The sequence below is a fragment of the Pleurodeles waltl genome, chromosome 2_1 (genome assembly GCF_031143425.1).
Source record: "Pleurodeles waltl isolate 20211129_DDA chromosome 2_1, aPleWal1.hap1.20221129, whole genome shotgun sequence".
Taxonomy (NCBI): domain Eukaryota; kingdom Metazoa; phylum Chordata; class Amphibia; order Caudata; family Salamandridae; genus Pleurodeles; species Pleurodeles waltl.
The window spans coordinates 658,773,165-658,799,824 of record NC_090438.1 but is presented as its reverse complement, the minus strand read 5'-3'; the positions used below and the strand labels follow the sequence as shown (position 1 = coordinate 658,799,824).

At 43.2% G+C, this 26,660-nt stretch overlaps 1 protein-coding gene across 1 annotated transcript in view; it reads left to right on the top strand.

The window, feature by feature from the left end:
• LOC138259079 (maternal DNA replication licensing factor mcm6-like) overlaps nt 1–26,660 on the top strand; it is a 482,778-nt gene that overhangs the window by 46,945 nt on the left and 409,173 nt on the right. Inside the window, exon 3 of the mRNA XM_069206547.1 lies at nt 13,204–13,314. Coding sequence (XP_069062648.1) covers nt 13,204–13,314 — 111 coding nt within the window. The remainder of the gene's footprint in view (nt 1–13,203; nt 13,315–26,660) is intronic.

The following is a 26,660-nucleotide window of genomic DNA, read 5'->3' as shown; positions in this document are numbered from 1 at the left end:
TGCATCAGAGTACATTCTAAAGCAGTAGCATAAGTCAATGATAGAATCAGGATCAAATAACTTAACATAAGTAGCAGAGTTTCAGCAAATCAGTTCGTCAATCATTTGTCTCTGTGTTTATCCATGTCATAGGGTAGTAACCTCACCTAACCGAGATTAGCATCAGCATGTGAGACTTCATGGTATAACAGTTTAGAACATGAAATTGGAAAAATATCTAGCTAAGAGAAAAATGTATTTAAACGGCGCAGTTGGTGCCTAGAAAGAAAAGGCACAAAAGTGAATTCAGTCACATTGTCATATCTACCTATCCTCTGTATGGATCAGCAACAAGTCAGTCTTCATGCTCAGGCCATCAGTCGATCAGCATCACATCAGGCTCTCCAGAGCATAAGCCCAATGACTGAATCTCAAATCTTCTCCGCATCAATTTCGGAATAGGGTCTTCTCTACCTCTGCTCCTAACATCTCTCCCCATCCGTCTGTCTCCCTCCCCTCTGTCAGGTTCTTATATCGAAGCTACCCAGACTATCCTCCAAATCCTAATTGGTCAATTAATCACATGATTTTACTTTTTCCAATAGTTTTCACAATTCAAATCTCTGAATTCTAATATTACACAGTTCTCAGATTGTTGATTGGTTCACTTTGCGATGTCCTCATCATCCGACTCGTCAGGTATCGAAAATGTTGCATTTTCTTCTCCCGTCAGTGTCTCTATTGTTCGAGTCCTGGGAAAGTATGCTATGAGCGCTTTAAACACTACTTTCTACATTTGTTCCATCATCTCCTGTCTGTCGGTTCATGCAAAGGTTTCAGCAAAGCAAATTTTATTAGACAATGAGCAGTTCACGGTTAGTCTGGTTTGTCAGCATCTTTTCATTGAACGTTAATATTCAGTTCTGAATGAGGCCTGGCAAACCTAGCCAGAGTTGTGTCCTAAGTTAAGCTCTACAATATAATGCAAAACTTAAGTAATATCTCTCAATATGACATACTACCACTTTATTCTAATACGTTTTTAAAGATTTCACGTTAGTCGTTCTTCTAATTATTCATGAATCATGGCGACCACTCTCCGAGGTTACAATTTCAAACGTGTACATTATTTTTCTACATTAATCATTTTCTACTTTTTTCATTATTCAAAATGCATAGACATTCATTAATAATTTCTAATTAAGACATTTGAGTTAACACTCCAAAACTGTCTGCATGGTACAGCCTGGAAAACATGTCCCACACAAGGCATATAAACAACCTGAAGCCTATTATCTTTTCTCTACTGATGTACTCCCACTGTCTGGGGACAAAAGCATCAATCGGTCTTGTGCACAGGAACAGGTCAAGGATTTTCAAAATGGAACCCACAGGCCTCCATCAATCTGCTTCATCTATATGTACAGGACATATACAACAATGGTCACAAATATGCACAACATGACACTTGGGATGTCGGGTGTATGTTCTTTTGTAACAGCAGTTGCTCTGATGTGCTGCAGAAATGACCTGAAATGGGCTTAGATGACAAAATAGTGTATACACCTGACTGTTTTGGCAAGACGCTCACCAATTCACAGTCAAAAAAAGTTAAGTTACAGAATGGTGAGAGAAGATTTTTAAATGAGACCTTTTTGCTGTTTTTCTGTGCCAACTCTGTGTAGCATACTGATCCTATGCCAAGGTTGGGATACTCCAGACTGTTTTAAAAGGGATATCCTAGGGTTGGTACTGATCAGGCTAGGGCTCTTGTGGTGTATATGATCTTGTAAGAAATTGGATTGTTGATTTACTGGGTGTGAGCCCTGGTCAAACAGCAACCACAATTCTTGTTAGGGTGATGGGCCAGCCAACTCTAAATTAACCTGTGTTCAACCCTCTGGTAGCTTGACACAGAACAGTCAGCCTTAACTTGGAGGCAATGCATGAAGTATTTGTGCTGTACTTCAAACAGTAATAAAGTAAAACGAGCATTGGCAATTCAGTTTTGCGTATGCAAAATCTATTTGCTTTGTCAATGTTTCTTTTAAATGTTTCATGGTATTTGAGTTGCTGTGCAACTTGGATTAAAGTTACTTAAAAAAAAAAAGTGTGTTATGACTTGGCTAAAGCTGGCCTAATTACAGCATTTTTTATTTTGTTTTAAGGCACATCAAATGTGCAACATGTACAAAAAGTTGCCATGCAATTACACTCAAAATTCTCCAAAACAAACAATGATGCAATCCCCATCTGTAAGTAACATAGGCATGGATTCGGTTCATGTGTACTGTGCACTGTCTACTGTCCTTTATCTGCCTCAACAACTGCCCTTACATAGAAAGTTTGCATTCAGCTAAGTAGATTGTATTGAAGCAGCCCTTTGAAGTAATGCAGTTAATAGCCTGATTGCTTTCTGCTTGTGATAGGGTATTGACTTATATTAAGACCCTATCAATCACTGAACAGATGTAAGACATCAGGCACCAGCAGTCTGGAGCTTCTACAAGCAGCTGAGTTACGGTGTTGTCTGTCCACTAGAAAATGAAGTGGCTTTAGGAACGCCCCAGGAATGTCACGTTAAGGATTTAATTATTATTCACTCCCCTCTGTTCTTGTTTTTTTGAGCAAATAATAAGCTGAAAGAGATATTAAAAAGGAAGTAGCTATTAATGTAACAGGAGCAGAGGCACCTGGTCACCGGGGCGTTACGGGCCTTCTGCACCTAATTACGGTTGTATTTTACTATGCAGCTGTGCAAAACTCCCAGGCACCCTGCAAAAACAGAAGGTGTTAGGAGTGGGGGAGCCAAGTGTGGTGAGAAAAGGATGGTGGGAAGAGGGGGCGAGGGTGCTGAGAAAGAATATGGAATGAAGCATTGGGGCTCCTCTGGGACCTTAATTTACAGTTAAAAACAAACCAACCCAAAACAAGCACCCAGATCAAATGAATTCAGCAGGAATGTCCGGTTTTGAGCAGTATTATGTGTTACACTTCTCTGTTTGCAACTTTGACAGCTCTGTTTTTTTTTTATTTTTAGCTCAGCAGCATATTAGTATAGAAAAAATATCAGTTCTTCAGTCACTCACCTCAATAACTGTACGGAAGTTTCATTGCACTGTGAGGTGATTGGCGGTGTAGCGGAGAGTGTCTTCTGATCGGGCTGGGTCCGCCCCCGAGCTGCTGATTATGATCACAGGCACCAAGGTGCGCTGAGGCCTGTTGGTGACCAGCCCGACTTTGACAGTTGGTGCTGCAGCAAGCTCAGCTCTCAGCAGTGTTCAGAAAGGCTTCTTGTGTCTGTGCAGCTTTGCTGGCAGCTGGTGTAAAGCCAACCCTGGTGGAAGAAGAGTGAGGCTGGTGGTGGGTGACAGTCAGTGATTTAACAATGCCACAGGCCATGGTGCAAAAAAAGGTAAATGGCTCCTTAGAGTGTGATAGGGGTAGTAATATACAATTATTAGTGTTGAATGGGCCCTGGTGCACTGCACTTGCTGTACAAATGGTAGCTGCGCCCCTAGGCACTACCAGTGATTTAAGTGTGGCAATCCCCCAGGCAGCACAGCGACCCTACACCTGTGACTGTAGGGCTGGTGGGATAAGGAGTTGACCCTTCTTAAATCAAGAAGCTGAATTAGGTCCTCATGGATGGTGGGGCCAGGAGAGAGGAGCGTGATCGTTTTGCTCCCTGGAGTGAAAATGTCCTTCTTAATCGCCCTTGATGCTTGCAACAAAGCAGGACCCGCTGTCGGCCGTGAGGTGCTACTGAAGAGAGCTGGTGCTTTGGACCATTCTGTAGGCCCAGAGTACTGAAGGAGTGGGTGGACTGCAAGTAGTGGCAGGATGTTTTCCAAGCCACAGCACTGAGTGCAGCCCCTCAACAGCACTGAGAGGGTCACGAAGGAATGACCTGGTGCTGTCTGTCTGCTCTGAGAGATGGCAAAAAGGAGCAAGAGTTGGCTAGGCTGAGCTACTGATGAATCAATATTACACAGTCTGAGTCAGCTGAGCCCCGCCCACCGTGGCACCCGCTTGAAGTGAACAGTAAGCTACAGGCTGTACATTAAATCTTCAATATTATCAGTAATCATGATTAACACGGACCTATGTGAGCTTTATAAACCATCACACGATCATGCCTCTGCGATGACTACTGCAACCTCTGCTTACCCGGCCAATGAATGCCTTCGTACAGGGTGAGGCCAATAAATTGAACATACCGCACTCTGAGAGAATCAACCTCCTGTGATGACTGTTAGTGTTTGTGTCACATGAATGCCGTGCCACGGCAGCACTGCTTGCTCAATCACAAGTGTTTGGGTGGCACACCTCTACTGCTTCACTCTCTGCCTGCTTCAATGCCCGTCGTTACTTTGTGCTACTTGGTAGGAATGGCTAGGGGAGAATGAAGGCGAAGCTCGCATTTCCAAAATTAACAGTACAAGAGGCTGTATTTTTTTCAGCTAAAACGTTCCTAGAAATCAGGGCATGGGGGACGATTTTACCAACTGATGACTGGAGGAGGGGGGGGGCGTCTGGTGATGAACAAACAATGGGTAGGAGTGATGCTGTATGCTAAGAAACAGCCTATAACAAGAAGACACAAACTACATATGATATTTGATGAGAGTGGGAAGACAGTGGATAGCGTGAGAAGGTGGGGGGTGATGAAGAGGGAAAACTAATTACCTGCAGACTGCTCTGGCTAGTTTAAGGCCACTGGAAGCAGTACTTGGTCAAGACTGCGGCAGGCTGACATTCTGGACGGAGGAAAGCAGGAGGTGCTGACCACCAGCAAGGAGCCACGTGGGAGCCAGCCAATGGTAAGTCATGTGACGTAGGAGCCATGTGTGAAGCCAGCCAATGAAAAGTCAAGATAAGTAAACGGTGGGCTCTACACCCCTTTTAATTTTTTTTTTTTTTTTTTTTGAACTACATGAGCTTTCACAAGCACAGTGTAAACGAAACGTAACACCACCACACAAAAAGGATCCCACACTGTTAGAATAATATAGATTTCCTTAATAAATAAAGCAAGACGAACAATGAAAAAATATTTTATCAGTAGAACCGGGGATATGTGGTTTTAAGGATTTCAGTGACAATTGTGCCAAAAAGCACTAACAGTGGTTATCTGTTTGCACTGGTCCAGGACAAAGTCAAAAGTTCAGGCTGACCACAAAGGAGTGAAGGCTGGCTACAGGGACCCAGTTAGGCCCACTGAACAAAGTACCTTAAATCCTGGTTTGTGTAGTGTTGTGAGGATCTGTTGTAGATGCATTGCACATTGGAAGCTATGCATCTGTTCCAAGGTGTGGCCAGGATACAATGCGAGGGCCTGCTTCATTGTCGAGGATCATTTTGATGAGGGCTGCCAATTAGAAGTCAGACAGTGAGGATGCATCATGAAGTAGAGTTGATGTTTATTCCAAGGAGCTATACAGCCAAAATACACAGCTTGCTTAGTCATCGAGGCTGCAGTCGATGAGGGATCCGAGGGCCTGTGCCAAGGATGCCTCACGGAGTTGCAGTTCCAAAGAGGCTGCGGAGGTGATGCTGGTTTTTGATGGGTCCTATCCATGTAGCAGCAGATACCCATCAGGTCCACTCTGGGTTGTGCTACTTGGTAGAAGAAATTCATTTCTTCTGCTGGATCCATAGAGGCCGACAGAACACCTTAGGCCCACTTCGAAGGGTCAGGATTGGGGTGACATCACTAGGCAGGGTCGACTAAGACCAGTCCAGGTGCTTGGGGAAGATGTTGCTGGAGCCTTCTGTCCCTGAGGCTCAAGTCAGGAGATCAACGACTAGCCCTTGGAGTCACTATGCTCTCTCCAGCCAGGCACTGTTGCCGGGCTGGAGAGCAGACACGGGCTCACAGTCTGCCTGGGAGCACCCTGGCTGGGTGCTACCAGTCAATCCTGACACTGCTCTGAGCAGCGTCAGAATTGGCGGCATGGCATGCTGGGAACCTTTGATTGCTGCTGAAAAGACAGAGGATCGGCAGAGCAGAGTGCAGGTACTTTTGTTTTTTTAATTCTTTTTTTGTAATTTTATTTTTTATTTTTTATTCTATTGGTATTCTCCCCTCCCTCTGCGCACCGCCCCACCCTCTGTAACCCCTGCAAGCCACAACTGCTTGGACGGGTTCCTCATGATCAGACTCACTAAAAGGTAAAAACTAAGGCCTTAATTTTGCAGGATAAATAAAAATTGACAAGAATGGTACAACTGGCTGTTCAGTAAAACAAATAAACTGTACATCTGTTCTCAAATAAGACAATTACATGCTGTATAGCCCTATCATGGAAGCCTTTGACCTCTTGTTCTCTTAGACATTGTTAGATTCTGTAACATAATGTTACAGAACATGCGTGCCACAATCCTATTCACTACTTACAGCAACACATACCAAACCTGTAAAATCTTCTGCCAAGGTAATCACAACATTTACTTCCACCTGCTTAATCAGACTTTTAGAGACTTCTCCAACATAATTTCAGATCTTTTTGTTTCTGAAAAACACTTAATTTTTGATTAATCTGTTTTGGCTTCATAACTGTCACTCTCAGGAGACAAAATATGCTTGTGTTTCAGCACAATGTTGAGTAATATTACAGCAGAGATAAATAGCCCCAAAAAAAATAGGTGGTGGCATATTTCAATTGAAAAAACGTAGATTGCCACTCAGTACATATAGCAGACAAAAAATTGTTGATGAAAGAAAAGAATGTAAAATGGAGATAATTGTCTAAGTTAGTCAGATACTTTAGCTACATTAGTCTTTAGAAGTATTTTTGTTTGTTTGCACAGTTAACAAGAAATGTTACAATTTAATCATACTGTTTTAGAATATGTAATATCCACATTTAACAATATATACAATCCTACAACATTTGTTTTCTGCAACAATTTACAGTCACTGACCTAGAAAGAGCAGCTAACAGTCCCCCCAACCCCCCCACACCAGAAACAGCAGCTCCAAAACCTTTACAAGAAAATGCTAATAAACTGTTTATTATTGTATTTTTTTTTGTGTGAAGGGGCTGGGCATTGGGGGGTGACTAGCACTGAGGGGGGTGCAAAGAGCACTCCCCTCAGTACACATGCATGTTTTGCCGGCTGTTTCTGGCTGGCCAAACATATGCACAGTAGGCTGTCTCTCCAGCCCCGCATTGTGTTGCTGGGCTGGAGAGAGCCTGCACAAGGCTCGGAGTCTGCCTGGAAGCGCCTTGGCTGGGCACTCCCAGCCAATCCTAATGCTGCTTTGAGCAGCATCAGGATTGGCCGCAGGGCAGGCTGGGAGGCTGTGCCTACAGCCTGGAGCATCGACAGAGGAAAGAGGAGTGGCACAGCGGCAATGGAGGAGATAAGTGTGTTTTTTTATTTGTTGTTACCCCCGCCCCTTTAGAGGTCAGCAAGCTGCGATTGACTAACATCTTCTCAGTCACCCACCGTTTTATTTTTAAAATGTCCAGCCATTTCACTCTTCCTGAGGCAAATCATGGTGGACAATGTAGCTTGCTGATTTAGGCTGCCTTAAACAGTAGAACACCAAATCTTCTCTAACACTCCATGCAATAACAGAGTTTCAAACACTGCCTGACTGGGTTTGAGAACTTGTGCCCAAAGTATGATTTTAAAAATAAATAAAAATAAAAGTTTGAGTTAAATCATGAGTAGATGAGTTGGCTCGGAGCAAAACTGGGTGGTATGGGTTTCCAGTGGTTCAAGTGCATAAATTTAAGTAGGATTTTCCTCTGAGTTAACGGTTGAACTGCAACACAGCTCTGAATCTGAGGCAATCCCCTGCTCAGTGTCCCACTTGTGCTGTCTGCAGTTTATGCATTATCGCCAGGAAAATTCAAGTTAAACTTAATTTCTTTTAGACGTAAAGGTATAAAAACAGGCACTCAGCCCTGTGTCAGTGCAGCCATTCATGTGGCCGCTTGCTTTGCAGCAATAAAAGGATCAGTATTGAGTGAGCTCGCTGGACTGGCCCTCATCTCCCTGTGGTTAGAAGTTCTCTTCCAGAAAACATGAATAGTTTTTATTCAGTGCTGAAATTGGAAAATCTACACTTTAGGAACCCACAGACTAGGGGCCAAGTTGAGGCAACTAAAATGGGTTGTAGTCATGAGGGGCGGTATCATGAAAAGCATCCTAATACTCTACTTGACAATGTATTTTTTAAAACTCTGCCACAAAGAAATAGCCAACGTGGAAAAACATGATAGTAAAACTGTTCTGGCTTATTTGGTTGCAAAGACTGCCTCTTAAAATATTTTATGGGGTTAAAGCACCTATTGCAGAGAGCTGTGTGCCCAGTAAATCTCAGGGAATAATCATGATGGTAAGTTAACCCAGGTGGTAAATGCAGTTAAAACAAGATCTGTGATTTGACCAGGCAATGTTGACTCCTAAAGTAGCACAGACGGTTAATATGTCTCCCACAAAGCACATTGTGTAACATTGACACAACATTTTTGTTATTTTATATAGATAGTTCAGATCTTTTTATAAGTACAAACGCGAGTGCTGCATTATATTTTAATTCCGGACTGTGTTGCTCAATATAGGGAGCTGAGTTCTGGTTCCAGTAACCCCTCATTATTTGCCTGATTTTTAGATGCAACTTTGACTGACGTGCACTGGGTCCATGCCAACTAGGTCTCCAATGCCATAGTTCCTTCCATAAAACAAGACCCCTGGTCACTTGATCCCCAAGTGGCCAGGCATTTCAGCTCCCCGTAAGTGCCGAGTAAATGGTATCCCTGGTATCTAGGGCATGGATACTGAAGAGGCCCCCTCAGAGCTGTAGCACAACTTGTGCCACTCTGAGGAGCCCAGCACCAACCGTATGCAGGCTGCATGACAAGGTGCTCCCATAATTGAAAACACGACATGGCACACAATCTGTGCTGTGTCCCCTAACACTGCATATAATGTATATATGTTGCCCCTCTAGGCCTTCCAGCCCTAAGGCAGGGTGCATTATATTACACGTGTGAGCATATCTGAACGAGCAGATATAGCACTGCTATGTCTGATTGTTGGATATCTTAAGTGACCAGGGAAGCCATTTTAAATACATGTGCTGGACACTGGTCACTATGACTTTCCCCAGCTAAATGATGACTTCTCTTAACCCAGGAATGTTTGGTATCAAACATCTCAGATTCACAAACCCTCACTGATTTCAATGAGGGATTTATTAATAAATTCACTCAGAGGGCACTTATAGGTGCCCCCTGAAAACCTACCAGCTACTAGTTTGTTGACTGACTGGTCCTGACCAGGTCAGCCGCCTTAGGCACGTTTCTGGCACCCCATGGTGAGAGCCAGTGCTCTTGAGGGCCAGAGACCAAGGTCTGCACTGAGCGGGTGTATTAGCACCTCACCCAGGCAGGATGGACATTCCAGGGTGGGAAGCTTTGTCACATAGGCTCTCATTATTCTAATGAGACTACTGGATTTTGAGCTGCATTATCGCCTGTGGTGTGGAAGACTGAGTCTTACCCACTACAGGTGACACTTCTCAACCTAATCCGGGTTTTGCTCCGGCTAACTAGCAGTGCCTCATCTCTACCCAAGGGCAGGGACGATTGGGCAGCCGAGCGCATGGAATAATTGATTTCTCAGGGAAATCGTGGTCACTCAGGTCTCATCTGTTTCTCAGTTATGTTAGTCTCATATACACAATGACAAACCGAGGCAGAATATGTTTCCATAAGGTTTTAATGAAGCAACTGCGTCTTAGATAGCAAAGCATCTACTGCAATAACCAGGACGATACAGCATGAGAAGATTAGGATTGTGACAAGGAGAGTAAAGCATAGAAATAACGCTACCATATTGTCACTAGAGTCGATAGACTAATTCCTGCCTAGTCTATAGATACAGCACAGCATGTTAAGCTCTAACTCTGTCCTTCAGGTTCCCCTGGGAAGACATCATCCCCCATACCTGAGGAAAGGCCTGAAGTCTGCATAAGCAGCTGTAGCGAAGCATTTCAGCAATGCAGCACCCAGTCGTGGTTCTCTGGCTGGAATCTCTCCTGAATGTGTAAGGGACATGGAAGTGTTAATATAAGAAAACAGCTGATGTTCTGAGAAAATGGCCCTATGTAAGGATGTGTGTTTTTCTATGAATGTCAGAGACCAACTTTTACCACGTTCACCGGCAAACTATCTTACTGCAGCCTTGAAAGAAGTACAGAGTGAACAAGAAGGTCTTGTTTAAGAACATAGTGCTGGCCTAAGCAGGAACAGCTAAATAGAAAGAAAATAAGACAGCAGAAGTGGCTATTGTAAGAATAATAAATAAAGCTGAATAGAATATATCTAGTTTAAAGTGTACAGCGGCAGGCCTAGTATGCTAAAATAACGTGCATGGAGCTATAACTAAAATGGCTAGGCTACACAACAACTTCAAAGGCCTAGCAGCCTTTGTAATGTGACCCAGGTCTCTCCAGATGGCAGAGATGACCGACCCTCCCCCATTCCCACCCCAATCCTGACCCCACTTTTGGCAGAGTAAGTGATAATATTATGCAGATTACGAGGGGTGCCCACTTCATGCCAGTCCCACCTCTAAGGTCTAAGTGCACACTACTTTTAAAATTCCTCCATCTTTGTTTGGAAGGAATTAGACTATAGGATTAGGGCAATGCCCACTTCCCAGAGGAAGGGGGTGATAAAAAAGGGTGTAGTCACCCTAAAGGAGGTCAGCCCACTGGCTGCCAACTGGCACTCCCTGTAACACCCCTAAATTGAGCATTTAGGTGGCACCCTTAACCCTTGAACTTGGATCACGATGACCTATGAAGAAAATGACATGGGTCCATAAGAGCCCCACCCACAGAAGAGAAGCAGCAGTAGCTGACTTGATACCAGCCCTGCTGGCCTGTTTGCACTTCTCGAAGGAAACTACACCAGAAGGTGTCTTGTCCTGCAGCTGAACCTCCAGAAACCTGGGAAGACTGCCCCCCTTCAAAGAAAAACTCAAGTCTCCTGTGAGCAGTGGACCTGCTCTCAAACCACCTCCAAGGAAAGGGATCTGCAGCCTTCGGAAGAGCAAAGGCCTTACACCTGAAGATACCACTGCACCCACGGTCACCGACCCAAGTGGGAGTGGACATCTGGTGCCAGCAAAGTCCCCCAGCTGTCCAGAGTTTGAGCCCATCATGGTTTCACCCCTCCTGGACTCCCGCAAGTCACCTAGAGCCTCTGCATGGAGGCCCCCTCCTGCAGCTACTACAGTAGGAGAACCTGACACCTAAAGCAACCACTGCATTAGTCGCCAAGGGCCAGAGTTGAAGTAGACCCCTGGTGTCCATGATATCTCCGGCTTCCCTGAGCTCTAGTCCACTGTGCCACAATGACACCTGCAGCCTCAGACAGGACACTCAACTCCAGGACAAGGAAACCTGACACCAAAGGACATCCCTTCAGCTGTCTCCCCTGTGCCCTGGTGAAGAGGACCAAAGGTGCTCCTAGGTTTGTGACCTACTTGTTGGTTGCTCCTGACTGGCTCCCCAGCTAGAGCCTGCAGCCTAATTCCACAGAGACCAATCCCTTTGAGATACACTGGGCACCTGATGCATGCTGCACCTGGCCACCCCAGTGCTGTCCAGAGTGACCTGTTGGTGTGGTCCTGCCCTTAGCCAGTACTTACCTCAAAGATACAAGATTGGTTCAGTGACTCGTCATTAGGTGCTAGTTTGACTGTTTTCCTCCCATAGGTTAACATTGAAGAACTCTGAAATTACTTTTTAGTTTAAAAAAATAAATTAAAAAAAAGTATTTCTGCTTGAAAACGTACTTACCTTGTAACAAAGCTCTTGGGTTTAAAGTATATATAAAAAGAACTGTTATTTTTCTAAATTGATCTCAGATTTATTCTTTCAGTGCCTCATTTATTGCCTCTGTGAATACAGCAAATGCTTAGCACTACATTCAGATAAGCCTGCTAACCCACACTTCCTCAAAATAGAGCATTAGTCCAATCTACGTTTTCCTCCACAAACCAATTTGGGATCCACTGGACTCTCTGCATGGTGTACTACTTTTTAGTACACAATATAGAGCCAGCTTTCTACACTCCCAGACATGCATTCTTAACATATAATGCCTAACAGAAGTCATGTGACCCATGCACCTTAAAACACTCAATGTCTTATGTAATATCTGTACACTGGTTTACACGCTTGTATTTGTTAATGTATGAGTGTAATGTAAAGCACTTAAACACCTCACATTAGGATGAGTAGCACTATAAAAATTCAAATAAGTGTCATTTAAAATATTTCTGTAATTACTCATACACACAGATATATCTGGCATTCTTAAGCACACCTCTAAAATAATGAGGTTAAACGAAGTCAAAAGCTCTACTTCCAAATGGTAGTGAAGTGATAAAAAGCAGTGTACCTTTGTTTCCCCTCCATTACATTGACGTTTAGGTGTTAGGCTTCAGATAGCTCACAATCCGGAGTGGATTCCAACGAAAGGAGGGCTGGTGGTCCTTTAAATTCAACCCTTGTTTTTGGCCCAGCTGGACTAAAATAAGAAAGCTTCCTCTCTGCCTGCACATTGTTGTTCTGAATAGGAAGATGACAAAATGTGGGTACTAATAAATTTATTCCGGTGTTGGCAAATTACCCTAGGACAAATTAAGCATATTTCACTGTGGCTTACAGATCCCGAATCCAGCTCAATAATTCTAGCCGGATCGGGATAGTTCCTTCTTACAGCACTGTATTCCTTCCTCTAGGTGCAGAGCTAGAGTGGCAGTGACTTAAAGGATGGCTGTCCCCTGGGTGTCACAGAAACTGAGGAATCACTATTGTTTCAAAAATATTTACCGCAAAGAATAGGTTGATCTTGAGTTTTACAGAATTTAAGAGGCATGTTAGCTGCATGATCAGTGAGACTTTAACAAAGGTGTAAAAAAAAATGTGTAGTAGCACAGAATCCTTTTTTCATTGTATGTAAATTCATCTTATGTTGCTGTCCTGAAAGCCTAACACAGCTCCTATCTCACTGGACTGACGCTGGAGTACTGTGAGCTGAACCTTCTGGCAAAGCTGCATCATCCAAATCTTGAATTAGTCCGTGTCGTGGTATTGAACTTTAAAAGTATGTTATATATTTAACTGTCATTGCACTACATTACCTGTCTATGCAGAATCCTAAATTTAAAATTGTTTTACATTTTTTCCAGGGTTTACCTGTATCTCTGCCGGGCAGTTCGTAATTTTGCACGCAGTTGTGGAAATGTGCCAGCTGCCAAAGAGTTTTATGTAGCTTTCTCAGATTTTCCTTCAAGGCAAAAGTAAGTTTTATTTAAAAAAAAAAAAAAAAAAAAAAAAAACATTAAGATTATTGTGACTGCTTCCTTAAATCTTGACAAATGTACATAGACTCCTATTTTCATTATTAAACTGCTCTCTATTTTTACTGTCTCCGGCAACGAAGATGCGCTTCTATAACCGTCTTTTCTATAATGTTGAGACGAAAGGTTAGATCAGGCGCGGCCCGTCCTTTAGGGCGGAGGGGCCACGCCCCCCCCCACATTTTGCTCCTCATGAAGAGTGGCTGTCAGACAGAGCAAAGGTCAGCCTGAGACACTCTATTTTCAGGTCAGGCAGCCAGGAGCAGACATGCGCGATTTGTGCAGACTCCTGGCTGCCTGAGTTGAACTTTGCTGGGATGAAGAGGTCACCGCTCCTGTGGGCGTGACCTCCTCGGCTCACCAAAGGTGCCTCTAGGCCCTCCCCCGGGTGACTAGGGAAGCGTCACCCATTGACTTTGACCTGGACGCTTCAGGTTTAAGCCCTGAAGTGCCCAGGGTGAGTGTCAATCAGTTACACCTCGTCACAGAGTGGGGAGGGTCAAAAGTCTCACTGACCCCATCCCACTCTGTGACGAAGTTGGGACTGCTGCCTTCCCTCATTGGCTGACCCAAGGTCAGCCAGTGAGGGAAGGCAGCAGTCCCAGCCCTACTGGGACCTCCGAGGCTGAAGGTAATTGTGTGTGATCTTTTTAAATGAATGTTTGGTGCGTGCATGTTTGAATGTTGATGAGTGTTGTTAGTGAATGGGTGTGTGTGTGCTTTCTGCCCGCCCCCCCCCCCTCTCCCTCCTGAAACTGCTGGCCGCCACTGGGTTAGATCTCGGTATGACAAACAAATGCCTACTTGTTTCCTGTCTTTAACAGGATGACCCATATTTGGTAGTAACCAAATAACTCAGTTAATTCTGCCACTATTGTTTAACTGGTTAAAATAACAAGATAGTTGCACTCGAACAATAGAGCAACTTGCATTATTGGACCATGCCTGGTAAGAAATTCATTTTCTCCCATACCATCCTGCCTCTGAGAAGAAAAGCCCTCTTCCCCCGCAGCCCCCCGCCACCCAATCAATGTGTTCTTGTAATTTAACAGCCTCTGTCTGCACCACACTGTGCATGAAGGTATAGAGTGGCCTTAGAGTGGCCACTGGTAACTATATCCTTCATCTGAAATGTCCACTTAAAACGGACATCTGTATTATTTTATTTAAATGTATAGTGGAGTATCATGGATAGGATGATTGTACACAAGTGATAGGCATTGGCTAACTTTTTTTCCACCGCACGCAGCTGAAGGGACCCCCAAGCGCTGCAAAACTGCATCTGGTCTCTACATTGCAAAGCATGGACCCTGTGCCCTGTGTTGTAAAGTTGACATAACTAAGCTACCTTAACTCTCCACATAGATGTGGAAGAGCAGGCGAGGCTCAGCTCAAGGGAGGGGATGTAGGCGGTGTCTAGACACACAATAATGCAAGCAGATCTTAATGTCAAACAAGAGTTGTGAGTTTACAACACATTTACCAAATGTAAATATTTAATTCTATTTATAGCATAAATGGGAATACAAACAGTAGGAAAGGTATGATACACAATGCAGAATAAAACTGTAATCTAGTGTGATAAATCAGCAAAGTCAGGGTCTGTGACAAAGCACACTGTAAACTGTGCATTATCACTAGCACAATCTTGAAAGCATAGGAGACAGCATAACAGCAATGGAGGTATGGTACAGTGATGAAAGTTAACCATGTTTGCAGCACACATCCCTATGTTGTACAAGCACCAAATTTAGCATGTACAAAGGGTGCTCAGCACTATGGAGAGATGGTCCTGCTTATATGACCAAGGCAGATGGTCCAAGGCCCACAATCAGTAAGAGTTTATGCCTCCTCTATGTTCAAAAGTGCAGCCAATTGGGCTGGAACAGGCCTAGATTCCCTCCTCCCAGAGGGTTGTCAGGAAATCCACTTCTCGTAATGTGTTGCAGGGATTACTAAAGATAGAGGCCACTTAAAACGTGCTCTGCACATCCTGAAATTATAGCATGGAAACTGTATTTCTCTATGGTACAGGCGATGTAGTGTATGCACAGCAAGCTCCCAAAAACATTTACTGAGTTAATTTATTTCTCTGCAAAACCATGTCTCAGTGCACAGCCAAAGCATGCTTTTAGATTAGATGTTCGTGTAATGACAATACTTGATTGTAATTCTGAATCCTTTCTAAAGTAGCTTGTTGCAAAGTTGATGTACATTAAAATCCAAGATTACATCTCACGCTGATGTCGCCATCGACACCCTTGCTTCAAGCTGCTAGGACGGTGCCTTCATCTGGTGATTACGTGGGTCAGAGTGGCCATTCTAATGCCTGTAATCTTAGTCTGGGTAACAATATATTGCTTTTAAAAGGAAATCTAAGAAGTAGCTTGTTTTTTGGCTGTGTGAGAAGACTTATTTTGTTTTTAAACCATATCAACCTAGTTGTCACAAAAATCTTGTTTCAGTTCACCCTGTACAAAAGTAATTTTTGGAAGGAAAAAAAAATCGAAATCAATTGTAAAAATTACTGAGAAAGGGACCCCAAAAAATAAATACCAGATTTAGGCCCTCCAAACATGTGCAGGACCAAAACATATGCCCTACTAAACGCAGAGATTTTATCATCCATTACTAAAGTCTCACCAAAAGTACCAGCAGGAGCTTAGACTTTGTAGATGGCCTTCACGAGTAACTAAAAATATAAAACCATTTCACCTGTGAAAGGTTGTTTGCAAATTGTACCTTGTAGGGTGTGAGAACAAAATGTGTCTGAGCATCTGTCCGACCTCTCTGGTAGGCATAGCATGAACAAAAAAACATGGCAGCAGCATAAGGTGTTTAAAAGTTTGCAAGGCTCAATCAGAGGTACATCTTAGTGTGATGTTCTGGTAGGGATTCGTCTGCTCTCCTCATAGAAGTCTAGAAATAAAGAAACCGTTGAGGAAGACCTAATAGGTTGGGGGTTTTCCTCCATAAGCAGTATCCATCCTGTGACAGTCAACAATACAAATACACATACATGTTCTAGAGTACCTGTGGTTGCTGTTATTGTGGGCTCTTATTTGTGAAGCATTTACACATTGAGGATCACTATTGAAAACAATGCTCATATTTGTGAACATCCCAAAATAGAGTAAATACATATACAGTGACTGTTACCTGTCCATAATCTCTTGATTTAATTGGCAAGGAGTATGCAGTTGTCATCCTTTGGCTGCCTTCCTGCACCCCAAAATATAAAATATATCATATAGGGCTTGTTAAAAGTGGTCATAGTATGCTGCTCCTTGTCTGTGGAATTGGTAGACTGTGAAAGTGAATTAACTGGGGTGGATGATAGTCCACCATAAGTAATGTCACTGTTTTTGTTGGGTACAGTTAAGTGTTCAGTAACTCAAAGCTGAGCTCAGCCCCTGTTCGATATGGCACAGAGCGGGCAGGCTTAAGGTAAGATAAGTATTTAGAAGTGCCAAAACAGTCAAGTCAAAAGCACAATAAAATAAAAATCCATGTGTATTAGTGTATGTGTATATTATCTACTGGAGCTCCCCGGTAGGTATACTTAGGAACTAGTTTCCATTGAAAAAGCATTTTTTTTTACTTGCCTAGATCTTAGGAAGCATTCAATTAATCTACATGAAACATAAAAAATTAGTGTACCCAGAGATCTTGTGCATGGAAAATTTTGTGATGATCAGTCATTGGGGGGGTGGGGGGGGGGGTGAAGGGGGGCTAAAAATAAGGGAGGGTTAAAAAAAAAAAAAAAAGATTTTTTAAATTAAAGTGAGTTATCCATGTTAATTTCCATAGGCTATTTAGACACACCTGTAGCCTGAACTGCTGGATGGATTTACACCACAATTGGGAGGACATTAGCTTTTGGTTCACAGATCTCCCCTTTTTAAAAAAAAATTGGTGGAAATCCATTCAGTAGTTTTTCACGAAATTAGAAGGAAAACAAATTCATATATCTAGGGCTGCGGATCCAGGGAGATCTAGTGAGATGTAACTGGCTGCCAACACATCAAGCAAGAGGTTTTGACAGCCATTTTGGGACGCTACTTCAGCCAAGTCCCCCCCCCAAAAAAGTTAAAGATCAAAGGGTGTAGGATATTAGTACCTCCTTTGGTTGCCCCTGCTAAACAGCATTTAAAAAAAAACAAGTAATAGAGAAATCCATGAATTTCTCTGTGATAAACCCCCCCCCCACGCCCCTCCTTCGGTGAAGCCCTGGGGACCGCCACATTCAATGCACCGGGCTGGCTCCCGCTACCTCCCAAGGTGCTCATTCTCAGGAGGTAGCTGTTTGGTCTTGCTTGACTGGAGTTGACGGCTCCTGTCTAGCAAAAGCAAACACTCTGCTTTCCGCAAGCAAGATCTTTCAGACTGCTTCTACTTGCTGAAAGTGGAGATTTCATCTCTTTGCCTGCACGCTAACATATGTGAAGGGAAAGAGGTTAAATCATTGCTCCTGCACACAGAGGGCTGCTATTTGTAGCAGCTCCCTGCATGTGGGAGCAATGCTGGCTCCTGCAGGAGTGGGTGGGACTGTGGGGACTTTGAGGCCTCTTCCCTCTCCCTGCGGTCTCCATCGGTTTACACTAGGTGCCCTGGGCTCCCAGTAACGTGGTAGGGCCCCAGAGAACGAGGTCCCAGGGCTGAAATTAGCATAGGAAGGGGGGGGGCATGTGGCTCCCCCTTCTTTATAAAATTATTTGGCCCCATGGAGGTTGTGGCCCCCAGGGGGTGGGGTCCACGTGTTCATCTAAAAAAAAAATTAAATGTATCCCTGGAGAGGTGCTGATCCCTGGGAACGGGGGGTTGGGGGGGGATTCTGTGTTGCCACCCCATATGTTTGTTGTCCTGGGAAGGTGATGGTCCCCAGATCCCCTAAGATTCTTTATTGTGTATTCCCGGGGAAGTGCAGTTTCCCTGGATGCAGGGTGATGTTGGGAGGAGCGAAGTGAGAGTCTGCGCACCCCCTAACATTTCTATTATTTAGGCCCAGGGAGGTGGCCCTCCTGGGGCCACCCTAAATAAAAAAAAAATAAAAAAATCTCTGTCTCGATCTGTCTGTCGTTTCGATGTGTCTGTCCTTTCGATCTGTTTTTTTATTTTTTTAAACACTAAAAATATCTAGCCTGCAATATTGCTGTTAGCACAAAGTGGGTGTGGGGACTCCTATAAATGACATTTTGCACTGCTTATCAGTCTTTTTTAAATTGTTAGCCTTGCTTTTGATACCCACAGACCATTGTGCACTCTAAAACTGTTACTCAAGAACTGTTTGCTTTGAATCAGACATGCACATAGATTTTTAATGTGTTAACGTTTTATGTGCCTGAAAAACTGTTTATACATAAGTTGTCTTGCATAGAGTGTGTGTGGGAGGAAGTGGGACACGGAGTGGTGCCATTCTGTGCATGACACGATCTAGTGTCTGGGTGTAGCGTTGATCCCCCTCCTATATCTAGATGGCTGCAGAGTACTGGCATGCAGTGGGCACGCCTAAGGCAACCCTGCCTGTGATACAATTGTGGCCAGCACCAGGTTTGGACTAACGTCACGCTAGAATTTTGTATACATCATCTGAGCTGCAAGGTATGAAACTGAGGGACTCTAGCATTTGCACCCCTTTTCAATTCAACAGCAAAGGTCCAGTTTTCTGCCTGCTTTGTAAATGCTGTTAGAAACCTTTGAACAGCAAGGCAAGAAGCTTGGCAGAGTTGGCTTCTAACCAGGGCAAATTTAAGGCCCTTTTTGATTAATGCATGATCATTACACAAACATGTGCTAGATATCGACAACCTTTTATTAGACAGTAGGTTAGACACCTTATTCCTAACAAACTTTGAAAGATTCCAGTCCAGTAATATACCAGAGCCTACAGAAAAAAGGAAATTGATTCAATTCCAATCACCCATGGTAGAGGCCCCACTTAAGTTGTAAAACTGGGTCCTCTGACCCATTTCCTCCCCAGATCCTGAAACAAATAGCTGACCCTATTGTCCCTTTTTTACTCCAATCTTGGATAGCACCAGACTCTTGGTAGAGGGGTAATATAATTTCCCTACTTAAGAAGACTAATGTTGAACCTGAAGTTCTGGTGAACTTTAGACTGGTTTTATTGTACCCCTTCCACTGCCAAGACACTTGAAACAATGATGAACCTTCAGCTCACTGCTTTAATATAGGAAGGCAACCTCTTGCTCCCATCTCAATCTGAGTTCGGGGCAGGACATACCACTGAGACAGTACTATTGGAGATTATTGAAGCTATTAACGCAAGCCTTGATTTAGGGTTCAATGTGGTCTTGGTGCTTTAAACCTGTCAGCAGCATTTGACACAGTGGAACATGAAATCCTGTTACATAGGTTGGGGTCCTTGGGGGGGGAAACTGGATTGGCGATGAGCAGGCTAGGCTCCTTTCTGGAAGACCGAACACGGAGTATGGCTGAAGCCCTTCACCAGGGTAAAACCTTTAACATTGCAGGTTGTTCAGAGCTGCTGTCTGAGCCCTATTCTTTTTAATGGCTGTATGACTCCATGGCTCCACTGGCATTTCTGGTCGAGCCTTTGGGCATTGTTGTCATATCATATGCTGATGATACACAGCTGTTGCTCACATATGAAGGGGATTCAGATAGCGCAAATCAAATGTTTTCACTATTCACTGAATGCACTACTGGGCAGGCTCGGAACGAATCAGCCACAATGCAATCTAGACAAAACAGCAGTTCTGCCGTTTGAGCCTGACCCCCTGCCAGTGTAGTCTGGAGCCTGACCCAGTAGCAACACCTAGTAGATGGCACGAAATCTGGGTATACTGACACACAACTTTCTTTCCAGTTTGCGGCAGTAGTGAAATCCTGCGTCTAGATCCTAAGATTACTCAGGAGATTCCTGGAATTTCTCCTAAGTAATGTGCAGTTAGTGATTAGGGCTCTGATTCTGTCAAGGCTGGACTACGTCAATGTGTTCTGTACCTGGTAATTCTGGACTATCTTCTACAATGACTCCAAGTAATACAGAACATGGCAATCCACCTCCTCCATAAGCTGCCTAAACACTCTTATGTTTCTCCTTTTCAAGAACCGCTACACTGGCTAACGGTCCATAAGCTATTCATGTTCAAATCTTCAACAATAGCTTATCAAGCTCTCCACAACACCAGTCCCAGCTTGTTGAACCAGAAGATTCTCAAGTACAGATTGCACCCAATTAAGACACGCCTGACATCGATCCCAAGTTTTAGGAGGAAATGTAGGGGGCTCTCTCCTTTGTGGCCCTTGCCACAAAGATCTGGAATAGGATGCCTTTACAACTTAGATCCTTTACAGATCAGGTTACCTTTTAGAAATCCTTGAAAATCTACCTATTTAAACTTTAATCTGACTGCTTTCACTCAACCTCTCATCCAGCCACCTGCCCAATCTTCTATGCTAAGCGCTGAGAAACTCATTGAGTAGTCATGTGCTGTATAAGCTGTTTATTCACTCTTTTGTTCTTACCTTCTAGTTTAATGAACAAATTGATACCAAAGCAGAAAAAAATCCAACAAGGGGAACTGAGGACCTGAATTCAAGTTTTAAATAAAAAAAGTGCAAAAAAAAACCTTAAATGCCAATCACGGTCATCTGTTGCACTTGATCAGTGCCTAAGGCCAACCTAAGGGCAACTGCGATAGAATGTGGGTCGGATTCAGAGACCAGGTTTGCCCTAGTCAGAAGCTTTACATTCTGAGTTAGTCTCTCAAATAACGGTCACATTTCTTCAGGGGACAGGCAACACACTATAGTGTAAATGGGATCCACAAATCTGAATAGCAGTTTGACAAAATCGCAGTGAGGTGACTTTTGGGGAGACCACTCCAAGTGGAAGAAACTCAAATTTTTCTCCCAAGGAGTGACCCTGGCTGCCAGATATTTTTGATGCCTTTGCATGGGAAAATTTCTGTCTTCTGACTTAGTCACTTTTTTGGAGCTCAAATTCCTCCAGTGGGGCAAGGCCACAAGCTGCAGCCAAATGGGTTTCAACTAGGCTGAATACTTCATCTGACACCCTGCTGAAATAGCTTTGCTGATGTGGAAAAGCTCTGAGTTGGCGCAACCTGAATCTTTGGCCTAGTGGAAATGTACCTTTGTCAGGTTGACTTGTCATGTTGGTCAAATATACTTAAGGGTTGCAGGATACCAGAAACAGGACTTGTGGTTAGGAGTTTCTCCACAGAAGTTATAAGCAGGGTCCAGTTGAAATTGGTCAGCTGGGCTCCTTCAGGAAAGTGGTCTTGCACCTTTTTTGTGTTCCTGCACCTTAACAGCAGGCACGTCAACAGACCCTTGGTGTCCACTTCTCAGTCCTGGGCACAAGTGGAAGCAGGTTCAGTTCTATGGGTTTTCTTCATTAGTCACAGCAGGTGCAGCCCTCCTTTCTTCCACAGATCCAGTAGTGCTTTGAAGCGGGTGCCCAAAGGTGTCACATTGGTGTGGCTCTAGCCTATGAGTGGGGGCAACTCCTGACCCCTCCGCCCCTCTCTGAGCACAGGGAAAATGTTCACAAGTGTAACCCTATCAACATTTGCAGCAGTTCATGCATGCCCTAATACAAAACCAAGATGGCAACATCATTCTTACCATTTGTGCAGTTCCTGTGCCCACCCTAGAGGTGCGGGCAGGCAAATAAGCGCACTCTTCCCTGTGATCACTCAAAAACTTGTTCAGGGGACAGCTCCTTTCCTACTGGAAAAGGTGGCTGGCTATACGGACAATAGAGTGGGCAGGCACAGGTGTGAGGTGCATCAGTCTGTGACAGGATAGGCCCATTTGAAGGTAATTAAGGTCTGGGACTGACCAGATCGTCATCCTGTGGGAGTAACACCTCCCTACACCCAGCCCCTCTCAGCTCTAGGAGCCAATTCCACCTAATCAAGGCACTAGTTAGCTCGTGGGTGACAGTTGGAAGCTTAGTAAAGTTGGCTTCTACAGGATTTAGGCAACTTAAAAGTAATTTTTAAAAGTACATTTGTTAAATATTTGTTACAAATCCAAACTTAGCAGCAGATTGTACATGTAGTAATTATTTTAAAACGTCCATGAATGAACTTTGTAGCTTGTTTCTAAACAGTGATAACATTTCATTTTAATGTTTACTCCCACTTCTTTCCTATGGAACAGCTAACCCTGTTAAAGTAAGAAGAGCTTTTAGGACATTGTCACTGTAAAGGCATGTTTAACGTTAAACTTTTGCATGTTCTAGTTTTAAATATCCTTACGGGTATTTAGGACCTACTTGGGGGTGATTTATCAATATTTAGGAGGAGAGTTTTAGGCCGGTCAAAAGGGATATTTTGACCTTTCGAACTTGCAGTTTAAACCTGCACAGGCAGGTTAATGGGGACAGGTCTACAATCATGTTTTGCATTGTCATTTTAGTGGTGGCCCAGCGTGCTTCAATCCACTATTGACATTTAATTTAAAGGCCCTCAATCCACCTTCCACCATATAGTAGAGACTAATAGCTAAGTTAACTATGCTAGTTGGGGGTATATCAATTCAGTAAGTATTTAGGGGTCACATCACATACACTGGGTACTAGACCGCAGTGTCCCATTGTGAAGAGTCTGAAATCAAGCTGAAAAATCTAGCAAAAAATCTCACCTCTTGAAGCACACCAGAGTTATTCATAAAAAGCACCAAACTGGCATTTGAGAGGTCAGTCTGAATCAAGGGACCCACAAACTGTTGCTAAAAATAAGAATGATAAGATTACTTTCAACAAGGTAATGACAGGGAATGAACAGCTATATTGATTCCTGGGACGCAACTAATCAAACTCACTTTGTTCTAGGAAATAGTTATTAGACTGTGTCCATTTCAGTTTTTGTGGCTGAAATACATGGATTCTGGTGGCATTTATGGATTAAAAATGGCTATTCCTTTACAGTGATGTTCTGCCTCTTGATATGTTTTCTCATTACCCTTTTTTCATTTTACTATGGTGTATCCTTCAAAGTCTTTGACTCTTCCTCACGGGTGAAACAATGCTGTGTCTGCTAAGAAGTGTATTTTATGCCATTGCTCTCTATTTATAACTTAAGCAGGTGTTAGCGCATCAGACCCTAATAAGTATACTTACAAGGGGATGCAAATAGGACGAAGAACCTTTTGGCTCGCAATTAAGAAGTTATTAGCATAGCTCCAGTACATAATCAGTACACAGTCAACAATCATTAGTAATCAATTAAATGAATAATCAATGGAGTCAGTAATTGTCACGCACCATGACCTTTCAGCTATGAATAACCACACCTTTAGTAAAAGTTAGAAGGTTTATTTCCCTATATTTACAATGCTAAGGTCCTACAGATTAATCTCATCAAATTAAACAAATACAAAAACACTGGTTGTCCAAAGCAGTGGAACAAACGCAATCTAATCAAAGTTGAACTACAACACATTCTAAAGTTACAGTGCAATCAATAGCTGCGTTCACAAGATGTAATACATGTAGTTAAGCAGAGAAATCCATCAGACGTTAGTCTCTTTCGTCATAAATCAGAATCCTCAACTAACATCAAATTAGCAAGGAAAGGGAGCACACTGCCTACACTCCAGCCACAAAGTCCAACCCCAACGCATCATGGTAAATGCAGTCGACTTCGTAGTCCATTCAGAAAGTAATAAAGTCTTTCACCTCTGTAGGCGCAGCAAGTGCTGTTTATCCCTGTACACGTGTTTCTGGGTTTAGCCAGCTACACGTTGCTCTTCGCTGATGACGGCCAAATAGCCAGAAACACGTGTCCGAAGATACGGCACTCGCCGCACCAACTTATGGTGAAAAGCTTTCAAAACTCTATTCAAATTTGTGCTAATGACTGCATTTACCATGATGCCTTGGGGTCACAAATGCTGGAATGGAAGACGGGGTGCTCCCCATTTTGACTGTTGTAATTAAGGCTCCCGTGAGCCTCTGAGCTGACGAGCTCGGGTGAAGCACCTGTGCGCCTTCTTGAGTGGTACTTAAACCTGTGAATACTTTCAAGGCGGCATTTTAAGCAACCCTGCCAGCTACACGTTGCTCTTTGCTGATGACGGCCAAATAGCCAGAAACACGTGTCCGAAGATACGGCTCTCGCCGCACCAACTTATGGTGAAAAGCTTTCAAAACTCTATTCAAATTTGTGCTAATGACTGCATTTACCATGATGCCTTGGGGTCACAAATGCTGGAATGGAAGACGGGGTGCTCCCCATTTTGACTGTTAACATCAAATTAGCATCAGCATGTTGGGCTTCATGCAAAACAATTTAGTAACACAAACTTGGAAAACAACTACAATGGAGCCTTAGACAAAACAGCGCAGTTGGTACTTAGAAAGAAAAAGCAAATATGCATAATAATCAGTTTTGTCGCATTATACCTTTCCTCTGTATGGGTCAGCAAAGCAGAATCGGTCTTCGTCCTCAAGATATCAGTCGGTCAACAAGGCATCAGGTCTCAGGACAGTATGGGCAAAGTCATTTATCATTAAAAGATAAACACGTCTCTAGTGAAGATGCATAAGAAGTTAATAACTTTTCAGTCAGAAATGTGGGCAGAGAATGCTTTCTTCTCTCAGAATGTCGAATGACAGTCTTCCTCAGAAAGAGCGTTGTTCTGTTAGTCACCTAAACTATCACCTAATTCCCTATTAGTCAGTTAATCGCATGTTCACACTCCGTCCAATAATATTCATATATCAAATATATGAATTCTAATATTTCTACGTTCTCATACAATTGATTGGTCAATTTTACTATGTTCTCTTCATCTGGCTTGTCGGTAACCATATTGTTGCGGCTTCCACTCCAGTCAGTAACTTCATTGTTCTTGTCCTGGGAAAGTCCACCTCATACACATTACACATAAAATATTGTATTAGCAAGAACATAATCTCCTAGCACTCGGTTCTCAGGAAAACCTTCAGTTAAGCACATTTGAACAATACTATAGACATTTCACAGTTTAATTCTCTTGGTCAGCATTTGTTTATTAAATGCTAAGAAATACAGCTTCGGCATGAGGCCTGGCAAAATAGTCCAAGACACTCGCTAAGCTAAGGCCTATAATTAATCAAACTAAAGCATACTTCATAACCCTTAATATGACCTATTACTGCATTAATCTAATACTCAACATTTCACATGTATTAATCATTAATTACTACATTTCTTGAACATTAGTGGTCATTCTTCGAGGTCACATTTTCAACGTGTATTTTTCTACGTTATTTCTTTTTCTACATAAACTTATTCAAAATACATAAACACTCATTAATAACTCTTATTAAAACACCTGTGCTAGCACAGGAAAAAAATGAATAGCCTTCAAGCTGGAACTTTGTATAATTTTCTGTTTGTGGAAGTTGTTCATGACTCTGTGAAGGGCCCAGGTCGAAGTTCTCCTGCAGAATGATCATATGATGCAATTTATAAATACATGGTTAAGTACGTTTGCCAGTTGATCGCTGCAGGTAGCTAATATAGAGCATAGCTCTAGCATTTACTTTCTCTGCATGCCTATTTGTAGTTTCTGTTTTGACCTTGTTCAGATATTATCCCTCGCTTCTGGCTATCTTCATCTAAAGCTTTTGAATCTGAAGTGGTATTCCATTTCTTGAGGCTCGGGTGGGTACTAGTATGAGAGTGGCAAGACAACTACCAAAAACCAGCATCCATTCTGTCTGCCAGAGGTGTAACGAAAATTGAGGGCCCCCAACCCCTCTGCAAAGCACATAAAGGGTACCCCCTCCAGGCTCAGGAGCTCTCATGCTACTGTGCTGAGAAGCCCACAGGAGCTCTGGGGCTCACAGCACCACTGGGGCCTAAGTTACACCGCTGCTGTCTGATGTTCATTATGGAACTGCAAGGTGGGACGTTTATCATTTACATGAATGAGAATATTAATGCGAGGCTGCTAAATACCATTTATCCTATATCCTATCCTATATGCAAACTGCTTGCCTGAGGATGTTGTAAATCTTTATCTGGAAGTCACTGGTGAGCTGACCAAACCACCACAGATTCATAGGATGCTCCTAAATATAAGATGAGTTGCAAGGGCAGCTTTAGTCTCCTTCTCTCAGCCTTTAATTTGCCATTGACAAGACCGATGCCCTTGAACCATAGATTAGTTTTTACCCACTAGCGATTTCATAAGCTGTTTTTAGCCCTATCCTTCTACTAATTACATTTTCTGTGCATATTGTGCCCAGTTTTATTATAAGACTAACCAGAAGATCAATTGCC